This window comes from Micropterus salmoides, unplaced genomic scaffold, assembly GCF_014851395.1.
Source record: "Micropterus salmoides isolate LMB-PRFRI ecotype aquatic unplaced genomic scaffold, ASM1485139v1 Ms_hic_scaffold_8, whole genome shotgun sequence".
Taxonomy (NCBI): domain Eukaryota; kingdom Metazoa; phylum Chordata; class Actinopteri; order Centrarchiformes; family Centrarchidae; genus Micropterus; species Micropterus salmoides.
This window is the reverse complement of record NW_024044570.1, coordinates 17,422,018-17,434,862: the sequence shown is the minus strand read 5'-3', so window position 1 is coordinate 17,434,862 and position 12,845 is coordinate 17,422,018. Positions and strand designations below refer to the sequence as shown.

Below are 12,845 nucleotides of genomic sequence, written 5' to 3'. Positions count from 1 at the left end.
CATCTACATTGTTTGAAGTAACAGAAGCAGCTACTTACATTAAATTGAGACATCCAAAAACTTTTAATACTTTTCTACATATCTTTTCTTTATGCTATGAAAGGTGTTTTAGTTCCTATTAGTGTAAAAATGTGGGGAAAATTAGTTGTCTGTTTTGGAGAAAATATTAAAGTGCAAAATGTTGCAAACATCGTTCTGGCATGGGTGGTTGTTTGATAATGGACACAATGTTTTTGTTGTGACAGCAGCCATTTTCACCACAATCAGGATTTGATGTGTTTTAAAAAGGTGTCCTTAAGAAGACTGCTACTGAACTGTGGTTCTGCTACTTAACCCATCACTGGAAATACAGTTTCCAACTTAACAGCACTGACAGTTTTAAAAGGGGTGAATTTGCAACTACAAATGCTGCCACAAGATGGGGACAAAGATACTGTGATTACCTATTTTAGTTACAGCATGGAAAGTGATTATTTTTGACAAACCATTACTGTGGGGTGACAGGTTTGAATTAGTTTTGACAGTGCAAGAGACTCAATTATGCCATATTAAAGTTTTTCAAGACTGCAGGGCTTCTTTTTCAATTTACAATTTATTTTTTTACATGGTGAATAGAGAAGCTGCTAATCAGTCAGTGGTTAAGATTAACAATATGTGAAATTTAGCTTTGATGTTCAAGAAATCCCATGAGACTCCATGAAAGGCATGAGTATAAAAAAAAAAACATAATGTGGTGCCCAAGTCAAAAATGTATTTTGGAGAGAAAAGATTTCAACAGAATGATATAAAACATGGAATCATTACAAACATTTATTTAAGACAACAGTGAGAATGTTTCACTTCTATCTGCAGAAGAAAATTATAAAAATTGAAACAAAATACAATTTGAGGTGTAGGTCTTAAGGTTGACAGTAATAAGAACACTATGCCATGGTGCAGCTTGGTACAGAACTACATTAATTCTTGTCCAGCTTCACACAAAAAACATCCACAAATATCAGGGTAAAAAAAAAAATCACTCTGCTATAATGACATACATGACTGGCACTCTTATTGTACCTATACACATACATACACACACACACACGTGGCTGGTGCTGTAGGATAAGGAAACCCTTTTTAAAATGTCTTCATGTCATTTGCTGGTTTCCTTTTTCTTACTAGCAAAAACAAGAAAAACTACAAACTAATAATCACTAACTTCACTCAGAATTATAATTTTATTTTTAAACCAGATTACTGGATAATGACATAAAAATAGCTTAGAATTAAAGTTTAAAAAACCTAAAAGGGGCACTTTTTTGGTAAGTTTTTTAAGTTAAGCAAGGTCGTCGCATGTTGTTCACAATACCGCAGTGTAATTTGGAAACAAACCAGAAAAGTCTTGATTGATGCGTCAAAGACAAAAAGAGCTTTTAAAATTGGCTGGGGTCAGTCCCTTAGAATTGCAATTCCTATAGCTCTCAAGTGACAACGAATGTTTAGCTGACCTCATTGCAAAAAAATATCTAGTCCAGCTTCATTCCTGAGGAGGTCAGACAGTTATTGGCAAGTAAAACAAAAAACACTTGAATAACTGATTAAAAGACGTCATTGCAGCACTCAGTGACTTGACCAAAAACAAAACTGACACACTGAAGACTGTGTGGGGAAACTAGTCTTCAATCTTGAGCCAACCTTTTTTATAGTCTATCAGCAGCTCCAGGTAGTACTTCCACTCTGGCTCGCTGTCATACCTTACCTCAAATATAGTCTTTAGAGGGTTGCTGTGGGCCTCATGGATCCGCAGCACTTCTCCTCTGTACCACACTTCTGATTTGTCATCTTCTTCATACAGATGGCGAATCCTCTTTCCCACCAGGTCTGGGTAGTAGAACCTCATGGCCCTCTGAGCCCTCTGGACTGCCGAGCGCAGGACCCATCGCCTCCTGTGTTCGGCGCTGTGGCAGGCAGACAAGTAGGGACAGTATTTGATCTTTAAAAGTGATCTGTGTTTTCTTTTCGAAGAGCTGGTAAGGGGTCTTAAGGCGTGAGCGAAGCTTCCTGTTCTCTGCCACCTGTGGGTTACTTTGGGCGTCCTCCTTTGAAGGTCCCTCTTGCTGCTCTGTTTTCCCTCCCCATCATCAGTCTGTGAGAGGGAAGGATCAATAAATGTTCCAGAGTCTAAGATTGCTTGGTAGCGGGCCTTTTTTCTGTTCACCTTCAATTCACCTTCACTAAACATCCTCCTCAGTTTGAGAATCACACCTGAACAGTTGCTGGCTCTAACCGGAGATTTGGCTGGTCTTGAGAGCTGACTAGCAGGCTGCGGACTAGAGGATTCCTCCGTTTCTGTGTCACTGGGAGATTGAGAAAGGTCGTCCAAGGTTAAAGGACATGTCCATGAATTCTCAAAAGTTGTGTTCAGCAAAATGAGTGAAGAATCCTGTTCTGTAACCGTACCGTCACTTCCTCTATTCTCAGTCCCTTCAGACTGATGGCCACTGCAGATTTTCTCACTTAATGCATTCAGTACACCTCCACTTACAGCCTTTTCTCTGTCATCTGCCTCTTCCTCATCTGATAAACTGTTGTCCAGAAACATATGCCTTGAACCGCTCTTCACCCTGCTTTTTGTTTTATTCCTGTTGAAATTTGATTTCTGGTCCTTCGGATGTCTCTGTGGGTGTGAGTCTGAGGGTGAGGCAGCGATGTTTGAAAATATAGGAGTCCTGGATCTGATAGTCTCCTCACAACCTTCGTCTTTTTCTCTGTTTTCAGGATCCATATCGTCCATATCTAATCCTGCAACACAGGAAATATAGCAATCAGGAGAGCTCAAAATGAGTACAGTATTATGCCAGATATATAAAAATGAGGTTGCTGACAAAATGGAAAGAGTTAGAGTTCATAGGATTTATTGAGTGACAAGGGAAACATTAGATACACGTATGTTCAGGATTTGACACAAACAAATATAAATAACACATGACTCCCAAAAAACAAGCTAACAACTTGAAAGTCCAATACCTCCATACAGGATGATAAATCAATGCTCCCATAGTGCTTATTCAGAACACAATGAGGAACTATTCTATTAATATCAGCAGACATGGTGATTGGACAGCATGATCCTCCACCATGAAACACCATTTCAGCAGACAGAATAGAAGGGCTGTGGGAGTAAACACGAAGGCTGGGAAAAACTCAGCTGCTCCCAAAGCATGTGAACTGTTAATCATGTCAGCAGTGAACGGAAATTCGATTAAGCCCCAATTCAGTCAGCAAATACATGATCCAAAATAATAGCTGTACAGTAAAAAAAAAAAGTGATATTTTGTATGTTTCTTATTGTCAACAAATTCCATAAAATTACCAAAACCAACAATGATTTGAACCTGCTAACAAGTCTGAGTAGCCAAAGCCTTATATATAGCGCTCACTTCTCTCTGCCATAGATGTCCATTGTTGTCCAAAAACTATTTAAAATACACAAATGAACCACACCGCTGTACTGGGTGACATGCTTCTTCATTATGAAAAACATGGGCACTGTAGTTTATTTTCAGTCAACCCCACATATCCCGTACTGGAGCCAAAAATATAGTGCCCCAAATATGCAACTGAAAACAGTCTGAACAAATGCAGTATTTATTCCTGTTTGAGTAGCATTTGTTAGAAACTAGTGTCCAGCTGTTTCAGGAAATCACTGAACCTTTAAAACAATAAAACTATATATGTGTGACCATTTTGAAGATTCAGCCTTGAGTAGGAACAAATGGACTGGAGAGCCACAGGCAGGGTGGGAAAGTAAGAAAGTATTGAGAGACAGAGAAACACACTGTTGGTTTTGGTCTTTTCATGGGATTTATTGACAATAGCAAAAGTCTAGAATACTGCCAGCCTTAGTCTTTAAATCCACATGGACATTAAACTGTTTTCTCACAACACCAATCATTTAGTCCCACTTCCCTCTATGACTAAACAGCATAGATTTTTAAGGGAACTGGTCAGTTACAAGATGATGATCACAATCTTCTGAAACAGAAAGGGCTCAAAATGTGCCACAGTGAATCCCCCCGTGTGTAGCAGGCCATAACTTCCTTTCTGTTGTAATGTTATCCAACAGCCTGCCTCACAATCTTTGAGATCCACTAATACTATAACAAAATAATGCAGGCGATATTTAGCACATCCCAGCAACCTACCCCCACCCGCCCGCCCATAACAAGTATAATGCAATCATGCAACTTGTGATTAGTTACTGAAAGTTAGCATTAGTTTCCTGCTCTTTCTAATCAGAAAAAGCAAAGAGTAGTGAGATTGAGGGACAACATAAAAAATAAATATACCTGGACTCTCTTTTGGACATCAGGTGAGGTTGATTCTGTAAAAAATAAATGGATTTTATATTGAATATTTATTGTTATTCGTTCTTAACAAAAAGGGCCGATAATGCAGAAAATAGGATTACTAAAACTGCCTGACTAGGAAAACCATGATACAGTTAACAGTCAAAATATGATGATAAATAATAAAATCAAGAAGAATCAGTAAATCACACCGTCTACACCAATGGGGATTTTTAGAAATGTGCAAGGAAATGCAAGTACTGTTGCTTTGGCAGTCATGTTGTATACATCACATGGTCAAATTATCAAAGTAGAAGTATGATCTTTCAGGTGAAAAGTAAAACCTTTTTATAGCTGCCTGACCAATAATCTCTACTTAACTGACAACACAAATTGCAATGTTAGTGCTGCTGAACTGCTGTAGTTCCTGGTCAAACCGCCTGTGTAATATTTTAAAAAGGCATCTAGCTTGTGTATGCATGCGTATACACGCACCTAAACTAAATGGCCATTATTCATTCACTTCCTGACTCCTGCGTGAACATTTGTTTACTTCAGTGTTGGTCAAATAAGTGGTTGTGCCCATGAGGGGTAATTAACACAACTCTTGCTTACTGCAGCACCTCTAATTTGTCTGGCTTGACAACACCAAAAGAGACAAAATACCATACCATCCCAGAAGAACATCCATTTGGAAAATGAGCGGAAATATTTTAAAGACTAAAATAAGATGTTTTTAACCAACACTATAGGCATATAATAGGTAGCTATTCCCATATACTGTACGTGACCTCAGTGACTCGGAAGTGAATATGCACTCACCCAGATGTTTGCAGACACAGGTGTAATACAAAAGGTTGACCACGTCGGCGTAGATGTTGGGCAGGTGTTTGAGGGACATCAGTCTCCTAAGCCTGGAGGAACAGGCTCGTTTGTGAAGCTGGATGAGGATCTTTTCCTCGGAGAGCGTGGTGGGCCGCAGCTCCACCTTGTGCTCCTGCAGGACCTGGTCGATGAAGCTGCCCAGGACCGTCGGAAACAGCAGCACCTTCACCACCAGCATGGGGAGAAACACTGCCCCTGTCCGCATGACGTGCGGAAAAGGACAGCGTTCCTGGACAGTGTACTCTCGCAACCTCTCGAGGACCTTATGGAGTGCCGACTTCATCTCCTCATTAAGCCACGCCTCTCTGGCTTTTATCCCCAACAGACAAGACACCTTCTGGACTTTGGTTGACGGAGATGCAGGTTCAGCCAATTCCAACTGAGTCAGCCAGGTTCTGAGCTCCTGCTCTGAAGAGGCCGACACAGATTTGGATACTAGTTTGCAGAGGGAATTGTGCAGCTCAAAGAAGTGCTTGCGGACTGGCATTTGGAGCTCTAGTTTTGGCGTAAATTCAGTAATCCGCTGTACAGGTGATTTCTCTGGGGGTGCAACAGGGATGGAAAGCTTTGTATCAGGGAGAAGGATTTTGTAGGTGTTGGTGGAAAGTTTAAGACACTGAGGAGGGATGTTTTTGAAATTTAGTTTGCTCTCGGGTGGTTGAGGTGGAGTAATGGATTTGGGTTGAAGTGTGACCTTTTGTTCGTGCAGTCTCCAAGTATCAACCCGAGAAGATGAGTTCATCTGTGCAGTCTCTTCACCAGGTTTGGACTCGCCTGCAGTCTCGTTTTCTAATGAGGGTTTACTTTCAAGTTCATCAGGTTCACATTTCTTTATCACCAACATGGGCCCCCTGCTGGATGAACCGTTCTCTTCAGGCTCTTTTTTGACTGTTACTTTGCAGCAGTCTCTCTGACTGACAGTCTCTGCACAGTTGTCTATGTCTGATGGATCTTCTTTTTCCACTTTAACATTTTTAGGTTCAAAGATTTTCTCAACAGGCTTCTCAGTTGGAGTATCTGCACAGATTTTCTTGGAAACTAGACAGATAGCAGGCTGCTCTTCATCCCAATCTGGCCTTTTCTCTTTGATGTCTGGCTTGGTTTTGACTTCATGGTTCTCGGACAACTGGATAGGGGTTTTCTGAGGTACTCTGCCTGGAAATAACACTCCAGAGGCCTGCAGATATGCTTGGTAAGGTGCTAGACTGAAGACATTGTCAATAACTGGCATGGGAGGAAAGTCAGTTTTCTTTCCCACATGTATGTTCTCCATTTCCACCTTTTGTCTTTTCTTAACTAGTTCCACTTCACATAAATCCCTATCCTCATCTTGTATTTTGATGGGTGAAGATAAATGAGAATTACTTCTCTTCAGGCACCCTTTAAGGACACCGGTGCCTGAAGTGGACACGGAGCTGTTGTGTTTATCTCCCGATGCAACATCAGGGGAATAAATAATTTTGCGGACATTTGAACTATTGGGTACAGCTGTGTGGATTCGATCTGAGCTGTGATGAGGTGACCGGGGCAGCCATGCTGCTGGAGAAATAGGAAGTCCTTTCGACTGGAACTTAACCTGGGCTTCACAGGAGGAATAGTCCAGGAGTCTGTCCATGTTCAAACCAGTTGGTGGAAGGACAGGTCGGTCAATGTGCAAGCTGGTGAGAGGGTGAAAAAATCTGTTCATCTGTATGCTGGATGGTGAGACGCCAGGTTGACTTATGCATCTGGTAGGACTGGTTTGGTCCACACGTAAGAATGGTGAGTTGGGGAGTGATTGGTCAACATGTAGGCTGCCGCTGGGTTTGTCCTTATGTAGGTTGGTTGCCAAGGCCATGCGGTGATCCGTGTAATGGCTGGATGAGGAAACATTTATACGATTCGAGTGCAAGATGGGCGATGCATGTTGCCTTTTTAGGGGGGCTCTGATTTGGCTTGCGTTTAAATGAAATCTAGGAACTGCATAACACGGATAGTCAAACCCCCGCATAAAGGAATGATTTGGCAACCTTTCACTGCTTGGCAAAGGAATTTCACCATGAAGAGAGTGAGGCACTAGGTAATGCTCCCTGGGGTTTGAGACTGTGTGTTTAAGAGGGATGTCTTCTCTCTGTTTACCGCCAATATCTTTACACTGTGTCCTGTTTTCTACCTCCACATTTGCTTGGGGGTAGTAAAACCTCGGGTGCTGTGTTAGCTGGCCATATTTGGACATGGGAGAATGTTCCTGATAAACCTCTGAGGTCATATGCTCATATGTAGGATGGGAGGGGTATAAACTAGGGTAGCCTCTGGGGGAAGTCTGTAAATGCTGCCTCTGCTCACTTAAAGAACCAAAAAGTGAGTGAGTCAGGGTGCAGGGGTAACTGCTGTAGTTTGGCTCAATGATAGCAGGCAAAGTCCTTGTTCTACCTGGGCTGTATGTCTCCACAGGTATCCTCTTCATTGGTTCTGCACTGGCCTCAAACTGTAAACCTCTCTGTTGCAGCAGTGCGTCTTGTGCTTTTCTCTGAATAGGCGTTCTTTCAGTGTAGTGAGCATCAGTTTGCATCCAGTCATGCTTATATACAGTGTTTGGTATCCTCGGAGAGCCGTGTTCCAGACTGTATCGTTGTCCTATCACACAACCCAGTTCATTACAGCAGGGGTTATGTCCATAAACTGGTTTAGGAATCGCTAGGTAAACAGAGTTTTCTGATGAGGGAGATGAATTGTCACCTCCAGTTCTTTGTTCAGTCACTAATGTAGCAGCTGTAGGACTGGTGATCCCAGGACTTTTAGTGTAAAATGTAAAGCCTTTTACTGGGGCGTGATGCAGAGGGGAAGAATGAGAATGGCCTTCCTCTGGAGAACTGCTGTCTTGCCTGTAAATTATGTGGTTTTGTCCCTCCATGCCAGAGAGGTGACTCACAGGACTTCTACCATCCAGCAGAGAGGTCTTTGAGTTGCTACAAGGAGGAGTGAACCGTGCTCCATCCTTTCCTCTGGGATCATAAGTGAAGTAGGACCCACTGTACTGCAGTGCCTGCTTACCGAGGAAATCAGACATATTTTGTGGTTTTGACAGTCCTGTGGATGCTATGGTCCCGTCAAATAATGGCATCTTGCTTCGAAACACTGGGTCAATGAGAGTCTGCTGGCTGCTCATCATGTAGTAACTTTGTTATGATGGTGCAGTGATATGGATCCAGACCTAAGAATATAAAAACAACAATTAATTTATTATCTATGCAAGGTTAGTTCAATGGATCCATCTTTTTAATAAGCTTGAATAAACTCCCATCTCAGGCACCTCAGATAGGACAGCCGGATATGTAGCAGAAAAAATTTACATTTTGCATACATAAAGAGCTGGAGGCATTTTCTCAACATGATGAATCTTGTGGCTTATCAAATGTATGTCACGTACACCCTTGTCAGCAGATGCACATTGGTGAACAGTGCAAAGCTGATTCATAACGCTTATGCAAGGAATATTAGTGAAGGAGATTTTCCGACAGCCAATGTGATAGTTGTCACTTGCAATAAACAAACGAGCCATGTGTGTGATATGCGATTGAAAGCAGTCACTTCGAGGCAATGTCTGCTAATATGAAAATTATAATAGGACTAAATTACTGTAATTCTGTATTTGAGTCATATTTGATGTGTTGTGGTCTTACTATGGCTCATTTCAGATTGCAGAATGTTTCATTCATCACAGTCACTCGAAGAGCTTCAGTCACGCTTTAATCAAACCCGAACTTATCACCTGAACTGACATCCACTGTTCATTTATATCCTGAGACCCAACACTACAGTGGACTGTATGTTTCTATTCTGCTTTTCATCACCACAAACCTCCAGTCATACCATAGTTCCTTTTTCATGCACTTCATACTTAATACAATGACTCACATTTGAGCATCTGGAAACAGTGAATTGAGAAAGGTACTGAAATGATGAATACACGATCAAAATAGTTGCTGATTAATTTTACATTGATATACAGATTATAATAACTGATACATCCATCTACAGCTCATGGCATTTTCAATATAAGTGAAAATTAACCAGTCAAAATTATTTCAGCTTTCCCTGCATTTATTAACACCTTTAAATCATAACAGTTACACATGCTCAACTCTTAATTCTGGCTTTTCCAACAGGCACTTGAAGGCAGCATAATGCAACAACTTGTGTGCACAACACAATCTGTCTGACGTAGGAGGAGAAAGACAGATGACCTCATCACGTGATAAATTCATAACTCTGCCACAAAAGCATCTGAATGAACAGGATGAAACCTTATAAGTGTGTGTGTGTTTTTTAAACTTTTTAGCACTGTTCTCCCACTAGTGGCTAGTTCACTCCCAAAAACAAACAGGTCACAGTGCAAAATATCGCAGCTGTCCTTCGACAAGCAGCCAAATTCAGAGCATAGGCCAAACATCTGCCAATATGTGTTGAAACAGCTGTATAATATCCAACGAAAAAATTTTATAGAAAACTGTATAAAAAATGAAATTATAATAAAATATGAGGCATATAGTCTGTGATGAGGGTGGAGTGAAAGTCTTAGACCCCCCCCCCACAAGACCAAATACAGGCTCTTGCAGCAAACATCAGTAATAGATGATATCAGTTCATCCTGTTGACACCTTTCAGAAAAGCATACAGCGATGGCTTATCTGCATATAGCGAAGAGAAATGTGGTTTTTAGGCCAATGCATGGAGGAAACTGCGCAGAGGTGTTTTCAACGGACAAAAAGCCGCACTCTGAAGTGTGTGTGTGTGTGTGTGTGCGCGCGCTCCCCAGATATGGCAAGGGTGATGGAGAGCGTGACTTCCAAAAGCAAAGCCTCCAAACCGACCAAGGATGAAGCCTACTGACAGGCTGAGTCTCAAACCACGTGGGGTGAAAGAGTGAGTCGGTAAAAATGCACTTCAGTCCAGCCTGTCTTTAAAAGTTACAAAGCATGCATCTGTTGACTAATTTAGTTAACAGATGCATACAGAAAGTTGAAGGTGTCAGAAAGTTCACATGACATGAAAAAAATAATCGTATCTTTACGGTAATTTGCTCTGAAAGTAGCCAATTAAGGGTGACTGGCGTACAGACATAAAAACGGAACTTAATGGGTTTAAAAGTGTCTTCGCAGTTTCTTTTGACAGGCGGACAAGTTATAACCTACGGGGTGCACATTTGCTTATCGGGGGTGTTACACGGAAAGACGTGAGCTTTTTGTCCTGACTGCGTGAACAGCCTGCTCGAATTAATAATAACACGCAAATAATATGAAAATCACACACGCGCAAGAGCTTGATCACAGTGCGAGTCATTTACATACAGGCAGCGACAGCGTCATGAACCACGGTAAAATTAAAACCACACTGTGGGCTAAAAAAAACACAGTTTCAAACATTTATCCTGCATATTGGTTTTGCTACATAAAATAGTTTCACAACCTGCCATTCTTTCCTAGAAGACACTCTCGCGTGTTTGCCAAATTAAACACGACTTTGTTTGTTTGTTTGTTTCGCAATCTGTCGTTAATTTGGACATGTGAGAAAATGAGCAGTAAACATGTTGTTTTTTGTCTTACCTCGCTGCTGTGATGACAATAAATGATTTCCACAAAGACTCCATGAAACAGAACTTCTTAGAAAAAAATAGAGGGGGGAAGTCTCTTCTCTGTTTGTTTGTGGACTGTGTCAATCCGGATGCGCCCAAAGCCACGAAATAAAATGAAGGCCAGCCAAAAGGTTTGGGTGGCTCGCCCGAAGTCCACGCGGCTTTTAGAGAAGTTAACAAACCGAAGAAAAGACAAAAGGGAGGAGGATGGTCTTTGATCAATAGGCGGAGTCATACCCTCTGTCTATACACAGCTTGTTTTCTACACATGTAGGCTAATCTTTTCCCGCTGATCACGTTCTCACTGTTGTTTCCTTATGACCGACTCCCCATGCCACCTGAAGGGAAGCTAGACATGTTTTTATTCATTCATTAACAGATAAGACAAGTGTGTGTGTGTGTGTGTGTGTGTGTGTGTGAGCGCGCCTGTGAGCGCGCCCGCGCGCGCTATTGGTTTGTGTTGCCTGATTTTTCACTTTCACTGTTCCCAAGAGTTTTGGTGGGGGTCACCAAAAATAAGAAAAAAGTCACTATTATTTCACTCCATGTAAATTAACATAAAACATCAGCTTTTAGAAAGTCTGTCTGCATGCATCACTTTCCACTTCTTTCTTCTTCTTTTTTATTTGTTGATCACATAGCAAACAAACTATTTGGGTACCCCTGACCTAGATGAAGTTGTCCCACTGCACTTTTACAACAATGTCTCTCATCTATATTACAGAATCATGGAATGTATTCAGTTAAGGATGAGGTATTAGCTTACATTAATAAAAACATAACATAACATAGACAAAATACTGCTGTGAAGGATGGCTCTAGCACAGAACCACCATGCCTTGCCCTCAACCTAATGTAGTTAATGATTGACTTTAGTTGACCAAAGTTAAAATCAGGTCAGCCATTACCCCAGTCAAACTGTTTTACCTCTTGTCATATCCCATATTTGACCTGTCACCGAGTTTGCCCATGAGCCTTGACGATAGACTATGTCCTTGACATGCATCTGTGTGTACAACATAATTGATTTACACTCTAATAGTAGCTGTAAAGTAATAGTAATGTTCGATTTCCTCATACTTAAGATCATAAAGATCTTTATGGTGAGATACAGGCATTGCAACATTATTGTGAACCTAAATTCTTCCACTTGCTTGATTTACCCTCTGGATGAGTAAATTTCTTCTTGCGCTTGCATCATACCAGTCCCTCTTCACCTGTGAGTTGGAGTCTAATTTGTGTGTCCTGTGGGAGTGCCACAGTTTGGTCTAGACAAGTTGGTGGCTTCCGTCAGTCCCTGTGGTCTCACAGGTAAAGAGAAGCTCGTCGCGGGGGTTTGACAGAGGAGAGAAGGCAGGTACTTTTCCCCACGGAACACTTTCACATCTCCCCTATTTCCAGTTACCATGGAATTACATCTTAGGGCCAACCAACACAGAGCATCAAGGGGCTAACAGTGTGCCATATGGGTACAGCAACACAAATCTTCAAACATACAATGCAAAGTGACACATTTAACACATACTGTGTTGTACTCTGTCGTGATTATGTGTTTCTAAACTGGCAAGGTAAATAGACATAGACAGGCGGTGCAGCTTTCTCCGACATAAAGCTGTAGCCAGAGACAAATGGTTTTCAGAAAAGGTCAGAAACACCCAGACTTATTGCTGGTAGCCCCAAGGAGGGATTATACAGAGTGAAGAGATTATCTGATTTCCTTTTTTCTTTTAAAGTGATCTGCCACCTCTTAATTCCTGATACTTTGACAAATAATTACTGACAGCATAGTTGGCAGTTAAACTGTTAATGGTCTGTGAAACTTGTCTGTGAAATATCTAATATTATTAAATAGATATTAATAATAATCCATGGCAAACCATTTTTCAGGTAAACAAATAATGGCAAAGAAGGGTTTGTCTTTCCTTGGGGCTATCAACATGAATAATATTTTCTGGTCAAAGCCTTTAGATCGTGGATACGAACAAAGAGTTGCAGTTTTATGGTGATGCGTACAA

The 12,845-nt window shown here is 41.3% G+C and overlaps 1 protein-coding gene across 1 annotated transcript; it reads right to left on the bottom strand.

The window, feature by feature from the left end:
- Positions 1 to 790: 790 nt before the first annotated feature.
- cunh15orf39 (chromosome unknown C15orf39 homolog) lies at positions 791 to 11,134 on the bottom strand. Its single transcript, XM_038705164.1, has 3 exons — positions 10,802 to 11,134; positions 5,154 to 8,409; positions 791 to 2,784 (listed from the first exon to the last, which is right to left on the bottom strand). The coding sequence occupies exons 2-3, from the start codon at positions 8,365 to 8,367 to the stop codon at positions 1,655 to 1,657; spliced, it is 4,344 nt and encodes a 1,447-aa protein (XP_038561092.1). The 5' UTR covers positions 8,368 to 8,409; positions 10,802 to 11,134; the 3' UTR covers positions 791 to 1,654.
- Positions 11,135 to 12,845: the final 1,711 nt, after the last annotated feature.

Coding starts and splice junctions, on each gene's coding strand:
- cunh15orf39 (XM_038705164.1), bottom strand. CDS start 8,367: ATGATGAGCAGCCAGCAGACTCTCATTGACCCAGTGTTTCGAAGCAAG. Junction 2,785..5,153: donor CTGTGTCTGCAAACATCTGG/GTGAGTGCATAT, acceptor CCTGTGTTGCAG/GATTAGATATGGACGATATG.